Source organism: Tasmannia lanceolata, unplaced genomic scaffold (genome assembly GCF_043159265.1).
Source record: "Tasmannia lanceolata isolate RefF3 unplaced genomic scaffold, GAP_Taslan_0.1 ptg000008l, whole genome shotgun sequence".
NCBI classification, from domain to species: domain Eukaryota; kingdom Viridiplantae; phylum Streptophyta; class Magnoliopsida; order Canellales; family Winteraceae; genus Tasmannia; species Tasmannia lanceolata.
Window position 1 is genome coordinate 69,086,456 of NW_027518685.1, and position 17,680 is coordinate 69,104,135.

Consider the following 17,680-nt stretch of genomic DNA (forward strand, 5'->3'; position numbering starts at 1 on the left):
ACTAGTTGCAGACCCGTGCGATGCACGGGGCGAGGAAAAAAATTATGATTTAAAACTAAAACAAAGAAAAAAAGACCCGTGCATCACGAAAAAACAAAGAAAAACAAAGAATCAAATGAAGCGAACGAAAAATAAGAAAAAGAGAAATCTAGAGATACATACACTATAGCTCAAAATCCATTAAGTACCAAATACACTATAGCACAACTTCATAGTATACATTAAAAAAAATACTATAGTGAAAATCCATTAAGATATACACTGAGCTGCGAGCCTCGTGCTGAAAATTTCCATTGGATTAAGTTATAGCGTATCCTTTCAAGTCATCACTTAATATTCGTACACAAAGATCCATGCTAACATTGTCTATATTGAATGTCAAATGAACAAAGGTGTCGTCCTTGATGTTAAATAGTTGTAGACCTCTAACTGTAAAGAAATTAAGAAAAATAAGGCTTCTTCTTGATTTGCATTAGGGGTGCAACTTGGGTTGGGTTCAACCCGAACCCGACGGGTTGAACCCGAATTTGGGTTGGGAAAAATCAGCCCGAATTGGAAATCGGGTTGGGTCGGGTTGGGGGAGCAACCCGACCCGACCCGAAACCCGATTTCCAATTCCGATATGTGCTTAAATGTGCTTAAAACCCGATTTCAACTGAACTCATTTCCCATTGAAGCTAGAAATGTGCTTAAATTTCAACATAAATTTATCCTTTTGTTCAGTTACAAAGAGTTTTTATATGGTGGATGCCTGTGTAGGAATGTGAGCAAAAAAAAAAAAAAACAGTGTTGCCCACAAAAAACATGTGCATGAATTGAAAATCGGGTTGGGTCGGGTTGACCTGACTGCAAATCGGGTTGTGTCGGGTTGGGTCCAGCCGGGTTGGAAATCGGGTTGGGTTGGAAAAATGGGTTCCTCGGGTTGGCTCGGGTTGGACCCAACCCGACCCGAGTTGCACCCCCTAATTTGCATACCTTGTAGCCCAAGAGCAGAAGCATCCACTTCTTGCAAACACCTATCCACACCTATCCAGCTCCCCCTTTCTGATCAATAGATGACCCCAATAAAACCAATTGAGAAGCTTTGTCTTCAAATCATGAAAATCGTTACCTTCCTCTACCGCACCAGATTTTGGGAAAGGCATTCAACTACTTGTGACGTGGAACCAATTGAGATGCTTTGGATGTAAATAATGAAAATCATGAAGCTTTAGAAAATTCCCACTAATGGTCGAACCAAATATGATCAATGATGTAAATAATGTACCTGAAAATGGCATATGGGTCGAACCCCTACTGCTAAGGAGTGCTCTCCAACATTGGAATGTTGAAACCTGCAAGAAAGAATAATGGTTAGTCAATTGAGAGAGGTAAGAAAAAGATAGAGGAATTTAAAGTTGCCTACAATTCACATATCTGCAACTCAAATAAACCATCAGATTCTCTTCCCGTGGATATTCTGTTAACCAAAAGAATTACCATCTAATAATTGGTGGAAAAACATCCACATATAAAAATATTAACAAAACAAAATCAAACACCAAGCCATTTTTTTCATGGGCTCTTATATGTATAGATCAATAGAGAGAACCCAACTCTCACCTGTTATATCTGAAGGAATTTCTCAGCTAGAAAGAAACCACTCACCAATCCACTTCGTATCATAAACATTAGAACAACATTCCTGAAAGAATATTCAATTTCTGTGAGAAGTGGTTTTTATTGCTGATAGCTAGGAGAAGAAGACTACTCACTGTTGTTACCGGTTTTGAGAGCTCATGAGTGGGAGAGGACGCGGATGAGAACCATACAGAGGAGAGAGGGCTCTTTTCTTTGGAGAGAGTGGTTTGATGTATATGGTAATGAATGAAGGGATGATATCAAGCATTTGATCGTTTCCTTTTCCATAATAACTGCAGATTTAACTCAATTTAAATACAGAAACGACTCTACTAAATGCCAAATCTCCACGTTTGAGAGATTTGGCAAAACGTGATCAAGAGGCTTCTTAAAATTTCAATTCCGTCGATAGAGGAGCGTGTATAGGAGGGGCTGACACGTGGCACCACCACAGCTGGTAGGATTCCGCTTTATATATATATATATATATATATATATATATATATATATATATATATATATATATATATATATATATAGGATTAGTAAGAAACCCGTGCGATGCACGGGGCGACAAAGAATACATATAGACCCAAAAAAACTGAAAAGAAAAGTTGGAAAAGAAAATAAGAGAAAAAGAATCATATACCTCATGTAAAATCTTGCAACAACCCTATCTTGCAAAGCTCAAGTACTAATGAAGAAAGCATATATGAAGAGAGAGAGAGAGAGAGAGAGAGAGAGAGAGAGAGAGAGAGAGAGAGGAGAGAGTGTGTGGGGCATGTCATATTATTCACATATCCTCATTTATAATCACAAAATATATAATCCCATATTCAATTAAGTACTATGAATAGAAATTTCAATACAGCAGCCCGAAAATCAGAATATGAGTAATTATTGATTCAATTATGCACTGTGAGCAAGAATTCGAATACATCAGTCTTAAAATCATATACAGTTTTCCGGAAATTGCAAATTTTAAGAACGATTCAGATGTGATGTGAAATTACTTAGTATTGTTATTGCCAGTATGAAGCATTGTGCATCCTGGAAGTAGTGAAACGGTTTCCCTGCAAATATCAAGTCACATTCCCATAAACATTAGTATGCCAGAGCAAGGAAAATCCAGTTCTAGATACCAAAGTAATGTAAATGCCAAGTGTCTTGAATAGCATGGTACTTTTGTAAGACACTACGACGACATGATATTAGAGAGAGGATAATAAATAATAAATAGTGCTGCATTTGTAGGAAAGGATGAAAACTGTAGCAGAATAATGGCTTGAATTGCCATAGCAATATGAAGATGTACAAAGTGAACAACGCAAATTACTCATTCGTTCAAATATATAAAATAATGGATTCAACTTGTATTCGAAGTATTTGAGTAATTTGAAGAAAATATAGATTTTTTAGAGACAATGGACAGATGGGAAGAATTGGAGCAACGAGCAAAGTGTCAAAATTAAACATTTGAAATGAGTGACATGTCAACTCAATTTATGTTTTTATTTTTATGTGTGATGACTTGCCCATCAATCCAATCTAATGTTGCATCTTCAACTCATTCTTAACAGCATACACCAATATTTGTTGTGCCGGTCTGTAGAAGTTATTATTTCAGTAGACATAGTAGGAGCTTTTCTGCATTGGAAGTTACTTACGAAGAAAAATTAAGTTCAAAAAAGCCTTCAGCATGTAGATCTAGAAATTAGTATATCGTGGGAGCTGAAGTTGTCCAACTTCATCACAATTTACTTCATTGGCACTTGTAGTTCATTTGTAAGGTATTTAGAATCAAACCTAAGCCCAAAGATTAATTCCCAACTTGGCCTTTAAAGTTGGGGAAGAACATAAGACAGATATTTTTCTCCTCTAATATAAAGAAAGCAATTGACAGTTCAAGTTTTTGGCTGATATTTGGCCGCTAAAGATGGATCAACACAGTCCAATTCACAAAGCAAGATTTCTCAAAATGCAGGCAAATATAAGAATCTAATAGTTGGTGCTTACCCAAGTTGAAACAATTGCATCCAAAATCTAACCAAACTACCCTGCCATTGAAAGGAAAATCAATCCAATAGCCAAAGGAAGGCTTTCCAAAATCCTTGCAAATATAGATATTTAATAGACACAAAGCTTACTTAAATTGAAACAATTGGTTCTAAAACACAACCAGTCTGCCAAGTCATTGAGAGGTAAATCAGTTATCAGTCCAATAGGTAAAACAAATATTGATACAAAGGATAAAGCTAGTAAATTTTTGAAAAAAAATGATAGTAGTATATAGAAAACAATACAGACAAATCCAAAATCAGGTGTAATCATTAAAAAAGATGGAAGTACGCGATATATAATCTCAGTAGTTCATAAAATAGGAAATCATATAGATTGAAAGTGAACCCATGCACAGAAAAGAACCGCATTCAACTTACAATTATTTGTCCACGAAGCCTACACTATCTCCACAAAACAGATCTATCCTCCTAAGCTGCAATTCACCTCCGAATAAACAAAATTAAGATTAAAAATTGCACAATAGGATTTTATCACCATCCAATCAATAAAATGATCATGGACAATAAAAAATGTTATGCCAATGGCAAAGAAAAGCTCAACTTGTATTATATAGCCTACCCAAGTGTGACTGGTGAGCAAGTAATATTAAAAAAAAAAAAAATCCTGTGCCAGTCTCCCCTCAATCACCCCTCAATCAGTTACTCTAGGAAACTATATCAGCCCCCAAAATGGAGGTGAATTGCATTTAAAATTAATCAAGTACCCTAGGAAACGCATATAAGCAAAATTTCTTCGCTGAAACAGAGAGTAAACCAAATGAATACCAAATCCCAACAACAAATGCGACTAACTACCAAATATTCCAACCAAACCAGGGGGGAAATGGATATTACACAAAAGGAAATAATTCAAACGAACAAAAAAGTATTCCAACAGCCAAACTGACTTTCAAGCAACAGAGCACCATGGAATAAAAGAAATCTTTAAAATTAAAAAAGAAACTGAAAACCCAAAACCTTCTGCAAAGAGAAGGGAGAAATAACATTTTGACATGTGTAAAATTAGAATGGATTATTTGTAAATGTACGGCTATTAGAATATAAATGAGAAGACAACACATGCTAAACCAACATTGAAAGAGAGTGCAACCCTTTACAATACACATAACTCCCAAAAAACTATTGAGTCTCGCAAAATTCCATCATCGAAACTCAAATCAAAGGCAAAACAAACAATAAGTTAGATGAAGTGCATGTAAGAAGCGAACTATTTGAACCCCTGAGAATGAGATTATATACCCAGTCGTCCATAACATTTCATCTCACTTAAGCATTTCATCATACAAATGGCGGGTAGCAGATGCAAGTATTTGCCCAGAACACCGCCACTACATTGATGGCTTGGAGGAAGCAAATTCATTATATTGATAGTATTTGGTGACTAAAATGTGTACAATAGAGTGAGGTCTTCATACATTCCTAAAATAACCTCCAAATAAATCCTAAAATTAATCCGACTAATGCCCAAACAGTTTTAGAAAAGATATAGTTAATGGCTTAGAAAGTGGCCTCATTAACGCCTCTATTTACAAAATGCAATTAACATAAGATAATATTATTTACAAATAAGTAGCCCAGCCCTCTCCACTTTGAAAGTAAGAAACATTATATAAGATGATCCAACACATAGTATGAGAGACCTAAAAATCACTTGATAAGGCATAGTCGAATTTGTAGTGTGGAAGCAAGATGTAAGTTCACAGTAAAATCATAAGAATCAAACCTTAAAGTTACAGTACTTTTTTTTTTAATGAGAAAACTTCCAGTCCCATCTGAAGTGAACTGAAATCCTTTATTTCTTAGTATCACCGACTGTACCTTCGTCAGTCTTAGTTTCAAAATCTAAAAGCTGACAAAACAACACAAAAAATAAACCAATAAAAAAAATATTAGGAAGACAGAGCAAGAACCTTAGAACTATCAATCAGAAATTCTCGGCTTTTCCTCAAAATCAGTATATAAATTTCCGAAGCAACTGGATCGAATTTTCTACAGTAGACTACACATGCCAAAAAAATAGCAAAAAAGACTTTCAAAACCCAAAATTTCGTGAAATTTTAGATCTGAACCCTCGAATCACGGATTTTCGTACCTCATTTGAGAGGGATTTCCAAGCCTGAAATCGTAGGTGGAATGCTATTCGGGGTAGAAGGATCGAGATCGAGTGGGAAACGAAACTTCGCGCGGTGAGAGAGGGTCTGCGACAACCTTCAGCTAGAGAGACAATTGGGGAAGAGAGATGTATTAGATAGAAAGTAGTATAAGTATAAAAATATATCTGATGTATGAGAGAGAGAGAGGACACGTATTAGATAGAGTTCGTCACAAGTCTCAATGCTACATTAAAGGACACTTTTACCCATGCATACACGAATGGATAGAGATTGCAACTAAGGGGTAAATGGTATATGTATTCATAGGGCAGGTCTTTTAAAAGACTAAAATACCCATGATGCTCACGTATATGTTTTGGTAAGGGGTAAATGGTATATGTATTCATAGGGCAGGTCTTTTAAAAAGACTAAAATACCCATGATGCTCACGTATATGTTTTGGTAGGGCAGGTCACACCAAGTCAACTCAAACCCATGCATCAGTTCTCTCAAACGTTACGACTCTATTTGCAAATTGTCAAACAATGAGACTCTTTTTGCAAATAAAGCAAAAGTAGAACCGAAATTTTAAACCTTGATTGGGACTATCATCCGTGAGGGTAAGATGAAGGCAATATAAAAAGTGATGGGGGTTGCTAGCAAGACGGGATCCTGTGCTGAAAAAAGCACAAGATCCTCTTTCGTTACACCTGCGCAAGAGACAAAAAGAGAAGCGTGCATCCCCACAAATCCAAAAAAAGGATAAAAATATCCAAATCCTTCGGTGATTCCCATCTCTTTATTTTTGGCACAGGATCCCGTTTTGAAGTGTTTTCCAAGAGTGATTGAGATTGTCACGTGAGTGTGTAGCACGCCATAGAGAATCTTGACTATCTTGGTTTCTAGATCCCACACGGACAACTTTGAATTGCTAAGTAAGATACATTTCTAAAATACATGCAAGTTTATCTAATTCTTTAGATAATTCAAAAATTCTAATTAGTAGAACTATTTTCTATGAGGGTTTGTTTGGTTGCATGGACTCATAGAGTAGTGGAATAGGTAGCCAACATGGAGGAGACAAGCATTGGATTTGCCTAGAATTACCTTGGAGAATAGTCGTTAAAAGTTTTTGGTTACGTGGCATAGGCTTGAAGAGTAGGGGAGTAAGTAGACCTGGCAAAATGGGACCCGTACCCTTTGGTACACCAGGCCCACAGGGGTACGGGTACCAATTTTATTACCCGCGAAAAAAAATACCTGCACCCAACCCGTACCCCGTGACCCGCGGGTGGGTCTGGGTTGGGCATTGGTACCCGTGAGTGCCCGCGGGTTACCCGCCATTTGGTTTTCAACTTTTTATTCTTAAGGACTAAACACTAAACAGTAAAAAATAGACTATGTGGGTGGGCCAACAAAACAAGTCAAAGCAATCAGACTATGTAACTGGTATCTTTGGTTGTACCAAAACAAACACCTGTTAAAGTAAATGAAAAATTGTATGATGAATGGGCATATAAACATGTACTCATCATCCCATCCTTGATATTTGATCCAACAGCAGCTGACTTGTTAAGAAGCTGCTGTTGGATTAAATATCAAGGCTTGCACATCCATCGTACCACCTTTATGTGTTCATACACCCATTCATCATATAATTTCTTTTGGTAAATATATATATAATTCTTCTTTAAATTTGCCGGGTTTCCTAGCGGGTATACCCATACCCGCCCCGGGTGGGTTCCGGATTCATGAAAGGCTACGCGTACCCGTCGGTACCCGTACCCGCGCGGGTTACCCGTTTGCCAGGTCTAAAGAAAACCCCAATTAAAAAAAAAAAAAAAAAACCACTAGATGGAAATCTAAGATTAATCATACCCAAACAAAATAAAAAAAACTAGGAAAAAAAAAAAACTAACATAATCTAGGAAAAAAACATGAGGAACCTCAACTAAATCTAGGAAAGAACCTTAACGAAATAAGGGGGAGAAACTGAAAAAATGGTTGAAGCCACCACTAAATCTCAGGAAAAACTTGAAAAAAAATAACTTGAATAAAAAAGTAAAACCCAAAAAGGTTGGCATCATCTCAAACAAAATCAAGGAAATTAAAAAAAAAAACTTACCTCTCTTTGGCTTCGTCTTCCTCATTCATGCAATGAAAACATGAGAATTCCTTTCCGCAAAAGTCAGTAAATGAAAATATCTTTATTTTTTAGGAAAAGTCTTTAAAGAAGGGGATTCTAGTACATGTGGGATACGAAATCTGAGTAAAACAATTTGGGTGCAGTTTTTTATTTAGATAGATATGAAAGTGAGTTTTAAAATTCCCACATAGATAGTGACTTTGAAATTCGACGGGGTGACACATGGCAAACCTATCTGCGAAAATCAAGCTCCATCGACTAAAAACTTGCGTGTATTTCCCTTTGTCTTAAAAGGTGCTATACGCAGAAGTTGTGTGTATACCCAGCTTACCACATCAGCTTTACAGGTGTTTTTAAATAAAGGCGCTATACGCAGAAGTTGCATGTATACCCAGCTTACCACATTCAGCTTTATAGGCATTTTTAAATTTCGGGATGTAGTGGGGGTGCCACGTGGCGACACCCCAGCTTACCACATTCAGCTTTATAGATACTAGTAAGAAACCCGTGCGATGCATGGGGCGAGATGCACGGGGCGACAAAGAATACATATAGACCCAAAAAAACTGAAAAGAAAAGTTGGAAAAGAAAATAAGAGAAAAAGAATCATATACCTGATGTAAAAACTTGCAACAACCCTATCTGCAAAGCTCAAGTACTAATGAAGAAAGCATATATGACGGGAGAGAGAGAGAGAGAGAGAGAGAGAGAGAATGGGGCATGTCATATTATTCACATATCCTCATTCATAATCAAAATATATATAATCCCATATTCAATTAAGCACTACGAATAGAAATTTCAATACAGCAGCCCTAAAATCAAAATATGAGTAATTATTGATTCAATTATGCACTGTGAGCAAGAATTCGAATACATCAGTCTTAAAATCATATACAGTTTTCTAGAAATTGCAAATTTTAAGAACGATTCAGATGTGATGTGAAATTACTTAGTATTGTTATTGCCAGTATGAAGCATCGTGCATCCTGCAAGTAGTGAAACGGTTTCCCTACAAAAATCACAAGTCACATTCCCATAAACATTAGTATGCCAGAGCAAGGAAAATCCAGTTCTAGATATCAAAATAATGTACAAGCCAAATGTCTTGAATAGCATGGTACTTTTGTAAGACACTACGAAGACATGATATTAGAGAGAGGATAATAAATAATAAATTGTGCTACATTTGTAGGTAGGGCTGCAACTCGAGCCGGGTAAAACCCGACCCGCATCGACCCGAACCGAAAATAGCCTGGGTCGGGTTCAGGTTTCATGGGTTTTGGGTCGAGCCGGGTTTAGCATTCAAAAGCCCGCATGAATCTCGGGTCGAGCCGGGTTTGAAGGGGCCCGACCCGACCCGACCCGAGTTACATAAGTTATAGTGTGTACATTTTTTTTCTATTGTTAGTTAAAAGTTAAAGGGATAATTACATTTACACCCCCTCTAGTTTCTGACACATCCACTTCCACCCCTATAGTTTAAAACGTGACAAATACACCCTTGTAGTTTCAATTTGTTTAAGGTAGGCCCCCTCAGCTGAAGGTTCGTCCATAGATTGAAGGGTTAGGATGATCCGATGGAGCTGATTTTTTTGGCACACCCTAACTATGTCAGGACCCATCAAATGAACGCTTTGGATCATCCAAACAATGTGGGCCCCCATTATTTGGATGATTTTTTGGTAGTGTTTGGATTCGGGTAGGGGCCCACATTATTTGGATGATCCAAAGCGTTCATTTGATGGGTCCTGACATAGATATGGTGTGCCCAAAAAATCAGCTCCATCGGATCATCCTAACCCTTCAATCTATGGACGAACCTTCAGCTGAGGGGGCAAACCTTAAACAAATTGAAACTACAGGGGTGTATTTGTCACGTTTTAAACTATAGGGGTGGAAGTGGATGTGTCAGAAACTAGAGGGGCTGTAAATGTAATTATCCTAAAGTTAAAAGTGAAAACCCACGCACCCACTGTTACTGTATGTGAGTGTAATTTTCTGCTTCTATGAGTTGAGTTGATTCAAGTGTTTGATTCAGCATTGTTTGATCGTAATTACAACATTGTTTGATTACAGCATTGTTTGATTCAAGTGTGATGTGAGTGTAATTACATCATTGTTTGATTCAAGTGTAATGTGAGTGTAATTTCTGCTTCTATGAGTTGAGTTGCCTTGCCAAACAAGAAATTTCCTTAAAAATTTGCGTCAACGTGAAAAAACCCGACCCGACCCGAACCGACCCGAGATTTATCATGGGTAGGGCCGGGTTTGGGAATCGTGGGTTTTCCGAAAAAAAACCCGACCCGACCCGACCCGAGATATTTCTCGGGTAGGGTTGGGTTCTCCAAAACCCGACCCGCCCGACCCGAGTTGCAGCCCTATTTGTAGGAAGGGATGAAAACCCAAGTGTGACTGGTGAGCAAGTAATATTTAAAAAAATAAATAATAATCCTGTGCCAGTCTCCCCTCAATCAGTTACTCTAGGAAACCATATCAGCCCCCAAAATGGAGGTGAATTGCATTTAAAATTAGTCAGTTACCCTAGGAAACACATATAAGCAAAATTTCTTCGCTGAAACAGAGAGTAAACCAAATGATTACCAAATTCCAAGTACAAATGCCACTAACTACCAAAAATTCCAACCAAACCAGGGGGAACGGATATTACACAAAAGGAAATAATTCAAACGAACAAAAAAGTATTCCAACAGCCAAACTGACTTTCAAGCAACAGAGCACCATGGAATAAAAAAAATCTTTAAAATTATAAAAGAAACTGAAAACCTAAAACCTTCTGCAAAGAGAAGGGAGAAATAACATTTGGACATGTGTAAAATTAGGATGGATTATTTGTAAATGTACGGCTAGTAGAATATAAATGAGAAGACAACACATGCTAAACCAACATTGAAAGAGAGTGCAACCCTTTACAATACACATAACTCCCAAAAAACTATTGAGTCTCGCAAAATTCCATCATCGAAACTCAAATCAAAGGCAAAACAAACAATAAGTTAGATGAAGTGCATGTAAGAAGCGAACCATTTGAACCCCTGAGATTATATACACAGTAATTATAGTCGTCCATATCATTTCATCTCACTCAGGCATTTCATCATACAAATGGCGCGTAGCAGATGCAAGTATTTGCCCAGAACACCGCAACTACATTGATGGCTTGGAGGAAGCATATTCATTATATAGATAGTATTTGGTGACTAAAATGTGAAAGATTATATGAATTAAGGCATCATAATGGATTTCCTATTAAAGCATGAATGTGTGTACAATAGAGTGAGGTCTTCATACATTCCTAAAATAACCTCCAAATAAATCCTAAAATTAATCCGACTAATGCCCAAACAGTTTTAGAAAAGATATAGTTAATGGCTTAGAAAGTGGCCTCATTAACGCCTCTATTTACAAAATGCAATTAACATAAAATAATATTATTTACAAATAAGTAGTCCAGCCCTCTCTACTTTGAAAGCAAGAAAGTATATAAGATGATCCAACACATAGTGTGAGAGACGTAAAAATCACTTGATAAGGCATAGTCGAACTTGTAGTGTGGAAGCAAGATGTAAGTTCACAGTAAAATCATAAGAATCAAACCTTAAAGTTACAGTACTTTTTTTTAATGAGAAAACTTCCAATCCCATCTGAAGTGAACTGAAATCCTTTATTTCTTAGTATCACCGACTGTACCTTCGTCGGTCTCAGTTTCAAAATCTAAAAGCTGACAAAACAACACAAAAATAAACCAATAAAAAAAATATTAGGAAGAGAGAGCAAGAACCTTAGAACTATCAATCAGAAATTTCTGGCTTTCCTTAAAATCAGTATATAAATTTCCGAAGCAACTGGATCGAATTTTCTACAATAGACTACACATGCCAAAAAAAATAGCAAAAAAAACTTTCAACACCCAAAATTTCGTGAAATTTTAGATCTGAACCCTCGAATCACGAATTTTCGTACCTCGATTGAGAGGGATTTCCAAGCCTGAAATCGTAGGTGGAATGCTATTCGGGGTAGAAGAATCGAGATCGAGTGGGAAACGGAATTTCGCGCGGTGAGAGAGGGTCTGCGACAACCTTCAGCCAGAGAGACAATTGGGGAAGAGAGACGTATTAGATAAAAAGTAGTATATCTGATGTATTAGAGAGAGAGGACACGTATTAGATAGAGTTCGTCACAAGTCTCAATGCTACATTAAAGGACACTTTTACCCATGCACACACGAATGGATAGAGATTGCAACTAAGGGGTAAATGGTATATGTATTGATAGGGCAGGTCTTTTAAAAAGACTAAAATACCCATGATGCTCAGGTATATGTTTTGATAGGGCAGGTCACACCAAGTCAACTCAAACTCATGCATCAGGTCGGGCACACAAATTTCCATTATGCTTTTATGGCGTAGAGCCTATGTATAGAGTAGGGTTCACAATTTTACAGCATATGTTGTGACAGGGTGGGCTCATTGTTTTTACACCTATGCATAGCATAGGCCAAGAATGTTATGATTGGGTAGGTCCACGATCTCCACCCGAGCTCATGTATAGAGTAGGGCCCGTAATTTTTGTCGTTTCATGTATAAGAATGCTAGTATATACAGAAGAAATATTTGTCCTTTTATAAGCTTGTTTGTCTTTTTAAATACAAGGACATTTTGGTCTTTTTATGAGTAAAGAAATCTACAATGGGCATTTTGGTCACAAACTAATGACATGACCTGATTTGCAAAGTTCTCTCAAACATTACGACTCTATTTGCAAATTGTCAAACAAAAAGACTCTTTTTGCAAATAAAACAAAAGTAGAAGACTTCTTTTGCAAAACCTCCCAAAAAAAAAGCTTATACCATATACCCTTCCCTATTCTTCCTCAAGGAAAAAAAAATAAATCCCTGGAGGTCTGAGAAAAACACAGAAAGGCAAAGCAGATAGAGAACCAAGAAGAAGATGATTAATTTTTTTGGGTACCCATAGGTTTTTGTTCTTTTTTAGCATTTTGCTCTTAATCCCTTCTTCTTTTCTGCAGTTTTAGGGTTACGATTTCTTTTTCACTTCTTTTTGGTAGGGCTTTGTTTTGGATTTTGTTTTCATCAGTCATGGATCATTTGCGTTTTCATCTGCAATTCTATCACTCTTTTTTTCTCTTTCAAATGTCAAGAACCGACCTTTTCTTTCCTTGGATTTTGGTATATTCATAAGGCTGATTTTTGGTAATGGGTTTCATTATGGTGGATTGTATTGCAGGTGTTACCCCACGGAAAAATCGTAAAAGAGGATGGCCTAGATGGGGTATGTTGTGACCACTTCATCTAGCACGTGAGACTCAGAGTTGATTAAATTTTAGTGATTTTTTTGTTTATTTTCTTGCTATGGTTTGACCGATTGATAAGAATGGTGTTTGGACTAAAGGATGCAGAAGATGTCAGGAGTGAGGGAGTGAGATAAAGCTTCACAGTGAGAAGTGTAAGGGTAAAAGAGAAGTGTCTCTCTTCATTCATGGCTGCTCTCACATGCAACAGACCAATCTAACGATTGATCAATAACCTTATCTAATGTGATCAATCAGAAATTTCTGGCTTTCCTCAAAATCAGTATATAAATTTCCGAATCGAATTTTCTACAGTAGACTACACATGCCAAAAAAAATAGCAAAAAAAACTTTCAAAACCCAAAATTTCATGAAATCTTAGATCTGAACCCTCGAATCACGGATTTCCGTACCTCGATTGAGAGGGATTTCCAAGCCTGAAATCGTAGGTGGAATGCTATTCGGGGTAGAAGAATCGAGATCGAGTGGGAAACTGAATTTCGCGCGGTGAGAGAGGGTCTGCGACAACCTTCAGCTAGAGAGACAATTGGGGAAGAGAGACGTATTAGATAGAAAGTAGTATATGTGATGTATTAGAGAGAGAGGACACGTATTAGATAGAGTTCGTCACAAGTCTCAATGCTACATTAAAGGACACTTTTACCCATGCACACACGAATGGATAGAGATTGCAACTAAGGGGTAAATGGTATATGTATTGATAGGGCAGGTCTTTTAAAAAGACTAAAATACCCATGATGCTCACGTATATGTTTTGATAGGGCAGGTCACACCAAGTCAACTCAAACCCATGCATCAGGTCGGGCCCACAAATTTCCATTACTCTTTTATGGCGTAGAGCCTATGTATAGAGTAGGGCCCACAAATTTCCATTACGCTTTTACCGTGTAGAGCCTATGTATAGAGTAGGGTTCACAATTTTACAGCATATGTTGTGACAGGGTGGGCTCATTGTTTTTACACCTATGCATAGCATAGGCCAAGAATGCTATGATTGGGTAGGTCAACGATCTCCACCCGAGCCCATGTATAGAGTAGGGCCCGTAACTTTTGTCGTTTCATGTATAAGAATGCTAGTATATACAGAAGAAATATTTGTCTTTTTATAAGGTTGTTTGTCTTTTTAAATACAAGGACATTTTGGTCACAAACCAATGACATGACCTAATTTGCAAAGTTCTCTCAAACGTTACTACTCTATTTGCAAATTGTCAAACAAAAAGACTCTTTTTGCAAATACAACAAAAGTAGAAGACTTCTTTTGGAAACCACCCCCCACCCCCCCCCACGAAAAAAAAAAAAAAGAGCTTATACCATATACCCTTCCCTATTCTTCCTCAAGGAAAAAAAAAAAATCCTTGGGAGGTATGAGAAAAACACAGAAAGGCAAAGCAGATAGAGAACCAAGAAGAAGATGATTAATTTTTTTGGGCACACATAGGTTTTTGTTCTTTTTTAGCATTTTGCCCTTAATCCCTTCTTCTTTTCTGCAGTTTTAGGGTTACGATTTCTTTTTTCACTTCTTTTTGGTAGGGGTTTGTTTTGGATTTTGTTTTCATCAGTCATGGATCATTTGCATTTTCATCTGCAATTCTATCACTCTTTTTTTCTCTTTCAAATGTCAAGAACCGACCTTTTCTTTCCTTGGATTTTGGTATATTCATAGGGCTGATTTTTGGTTATGGGTTTCATTATGGTGGATTGTATTGCAGGTACCCCACGTAAAAATCGTAAAAGAGGATGGCCTAGATGGGGTATGTTGTGACCACTTCATCTAGCACGTGAGACTCAGAGTTGATTAAATTTTAGTGATTTTTTTGTTTATTTTCTTGCTATGGTTTGACCGATTGATAAGAATGGTGTTTGGACTAAAGGATGCAGAAGATGTCAGGAGTGAGGGAGTGAGATAAAGCTTCACAGTGAGAAGTGTAAGGGTAAAAGAGAAGTGTCTCTCTTCATTCATGGCTGCTCTCACATGCTAACGATTGATCAATAACCTTATCTAATGTGATCAACCGATCAAGATTAAACATGGGACATAATTGTGCCCCCTTTACTTTGATTCCCATCATGATGGTCACATGGTCATATCTCATTTCTCGCATAAGCACATCTACGATCGAGATTGAACGGGACCACCACAAATCAAAGGGTTAGAAGCACATGTACGGTGGAGATTTTAGGGGTCACACCACAAATGCAATGGCTAGAAACTCCTAAATGGCTTAGATCATCCAAATAAATGGGCCCCATTCTACTTTTTCTGAGCATTCCGTTTTCAATCCACTGATCACATTTACGGTGGATATTGAAGGGGCCCATCAATTCAGTTGATCCATATCATTTCATCTTCTTAATTATTGACTGCGTATTTTGTGCATCTCGTGCAACTTTTATTCCAACTTTCTAGCTTTGTCTCGGTAGTAACTCTCTCCAAATAACCCTTTTACTAGGTTGCATCGCCACTCTTATAAGGTCCTTAACTTTGAGCCTTTTCATCAACTTGAAACTGAGTCGGGTTAATCTGTTCTTTAATCTTATTGCCTCTTAAAGCAACAGTACAGAATCCCATAGGAGGACGGTTTGATCCCATTTAGGGGATCCCTTTAGGGCTTGCCATATCTTCGCCTGTATGTTTGTGGAAGTTTAGTAAGCTTGGGTTTGGAATAGCTACATGATCGTCTGAGAGATCCGGAAAGAGGAAAGGGCAAAGAGGGGTCTTGATTGATTAGGGCACTCCTTTTTATTGTTCTGTTGTGATGGAGAACGATGAGCGGAAAGAAGATCGAAATGAAAGTAGCAATTACACGTCGGAAGGTGCTGATCTTATGTTGCGTGAGGTTGAATGGGATCGAATATGCCAATTATGCCAATCATCAGCAACTCTCGATGACTAATGCATGGGACTCATGCTGGTCTGAGATAAACTTTAACCTTTCAACCTAGGAGTCCATGCTTATGCTTTTGCTTTATCTGTCTTGATGATTTTGAGACATTAGGTCGATGTTTAATTTCGGTGTTAAAGTAATGAACTTAGATTAATGGAGTTTGGGATCGGGAAATTGAGGTTAGCAATTGTGGGTCGATACTTTGACTTGGTAGTGGGATGCAAAATTTCATTGCTGAATTTTGAGTTGGAGCGAGGGTATAGTGGGATGAATGATGCGTATAATTTAGAAATAGGCTCGAATGCATTGTTACTTTGCTTTTATAATTAAAACGGTCTTGATCCATGCAATAGTTTAGCTGAAAATCAAATGCCTTCTTTCTTTTAGTTTAACTCACTGTGAAGATCCTCATAATACCTACTCATAATATAGGTTCGTATGTCATTAGTAGTTCTCTGTATCCACCTTATAAGTGGCGTGAACAAAAATCACACCAATTGGGTTTAATCAATGGATTTCTGATCAATAACAAACCAGTTCATAGCTACTGGATCAATTTTGCAATTAAGCACTAATTTCAGGGTAGATTACATGAATACATGGGTCATAGCTACTGGTCATATTCTAACACGACTAATGAGTTTCCTCACCTAAAACAGTAGATCTATCCGAAAGTGGTGTTACAACAGGATTTGTAAACAACAGATTGGAAGTATGGCGAACTATATACTCAAATTTCCCACGCCGTACGCATGAACTAAATTCCTGTTTTTTGATAACTTTATCTTTTTGGGGCAGTTCTTTTAAAAATGTGCCCTCCTGCTTTGAGACCGTTATTTCCTTTCACTATGCTTTTCTAATTATTGAATCAGTGTGTTCCATTGATTATATGATGCAAATTATTAGCGTGGCCAATTCATTCCTTTTTTAAGAATAGGTGGGATGGATATTTATTTAAAGTTGAATGGAATGTAATCCACTTATTAACCATATTATCTCTTGAGAACCATCAATTGTTCCTCTTTCTAGGCGTGCACCCAAACAAATTGCGCACCCAACTATTCCTTACAAGCGTGCATCCACTTATTTCCGCAGCTGCTTCAAAATACCGGTTCGGATTTTCCATTACTCGATGGAGCTGATGTAGTTGTAGATGTCCCTGCAGTGCTATCACCAGAAAAAAAAACTCCTTCCATTGTTGCTTGAGTACGAGGGTTTGGGATTAGAAATCCTGAACCCGATTTGCAATCCTATTTCCTGTTCTCCCCTTCTGTTTTTAAGAAAACAAAAATCATCAATTTGCTATACAGTTTTTTTTTTTTTTTTTTCCAAAGATAAACCAGCCAGACCACAGCAAAATTTCTGCAGTTTCATTGGAAGTTATGTTTGCCCACCAAGCATTTGAATAAAGTCCCCATTGGCTTGATCACAGCGGGCGTATTTTTTATCAATTTCTCCATTAAAGGTCTTTGATAAAAATGGTTTTGGACATCGTCATTA

At 37.4% G+C, this 17,680-nt stretch overlaps 1 protein-coding gene and 1 long non-coding RNA gene across 18 annotated transcripts; one reads left to right on the top strand and one right to left on the bottom strand.

Moving 5' to 3' along the window:
* Window positions 1–684: 684 nt before the first annotated feature.
* LOC143885539 (uncharacterized) lies at window positions 685–13,833 on the bottom strand. Of its 17 annotated transcripts, XR_013253417.1 has the most exons (12): window positions 13,685–13,833; window positions 11,925–12,096; window positions 11,559–11,682; window positions 5,794–5,899; window positions 5,425–5,550; window positions 4,059–4,114; window positions 3,637–3,677; window positions 2,634–2,693; window positions 1,764–1,913; window positions 1,603–1,684; window positions 1,268–1,334; window positions 685–1,178 (listed from the first exon to the last, which is right to left on the bottom strand). XR_013253417.1 is itself a non-coding variant. In XM_077389756.1 (11 exons), exons 7-10 carry the CDS (start codon window positions 3,654–3,656, stop codon window positions 1,606–1,608), a joined length of 309 nt encoding a protein of 102 aa, XP_077245871.1. In that variant the 5' UTR covers window positions 3,657–3,677; window positions 4,059–4,114; window positions 5,425–5,550; window positions 5,794–5,899; window positions 11,559–11,682; window positions 11,925–12,040; window positions 13,685–13,833; the 3' UTR covers window positions 685–1,334; window positions 1,603–1,605. The 17 variants fall into 17 exon arrangements, 9 of the variants coding, with proteins under 9 accessions (XP_077245871.1, XP_077245870.1, XP_077245875.1 ...); XM_077389756.1 differs by having other exon boundaries at window positions 685–1,334; window positions 11,925–12,040; XM_077389755.1 differs by having other exon boundaries at window positions 685–1,334; window positions 11,575–11,682.
* Window positions 12,686–15,058, top strand: LOC143885540 (uncharacterized). The gene is made up of 3 exons (XR_013253425.1): window positions 12,686–12,927; window positions 13,208–13,252; window positions 15,005–15,058. It is a non-coding gene; the product is annotated as an uncharacterized LOC143885540 (long non-coding RNA).
* Window positions 15,059–17,680: the final 2,622 nt, after the last annotated feature.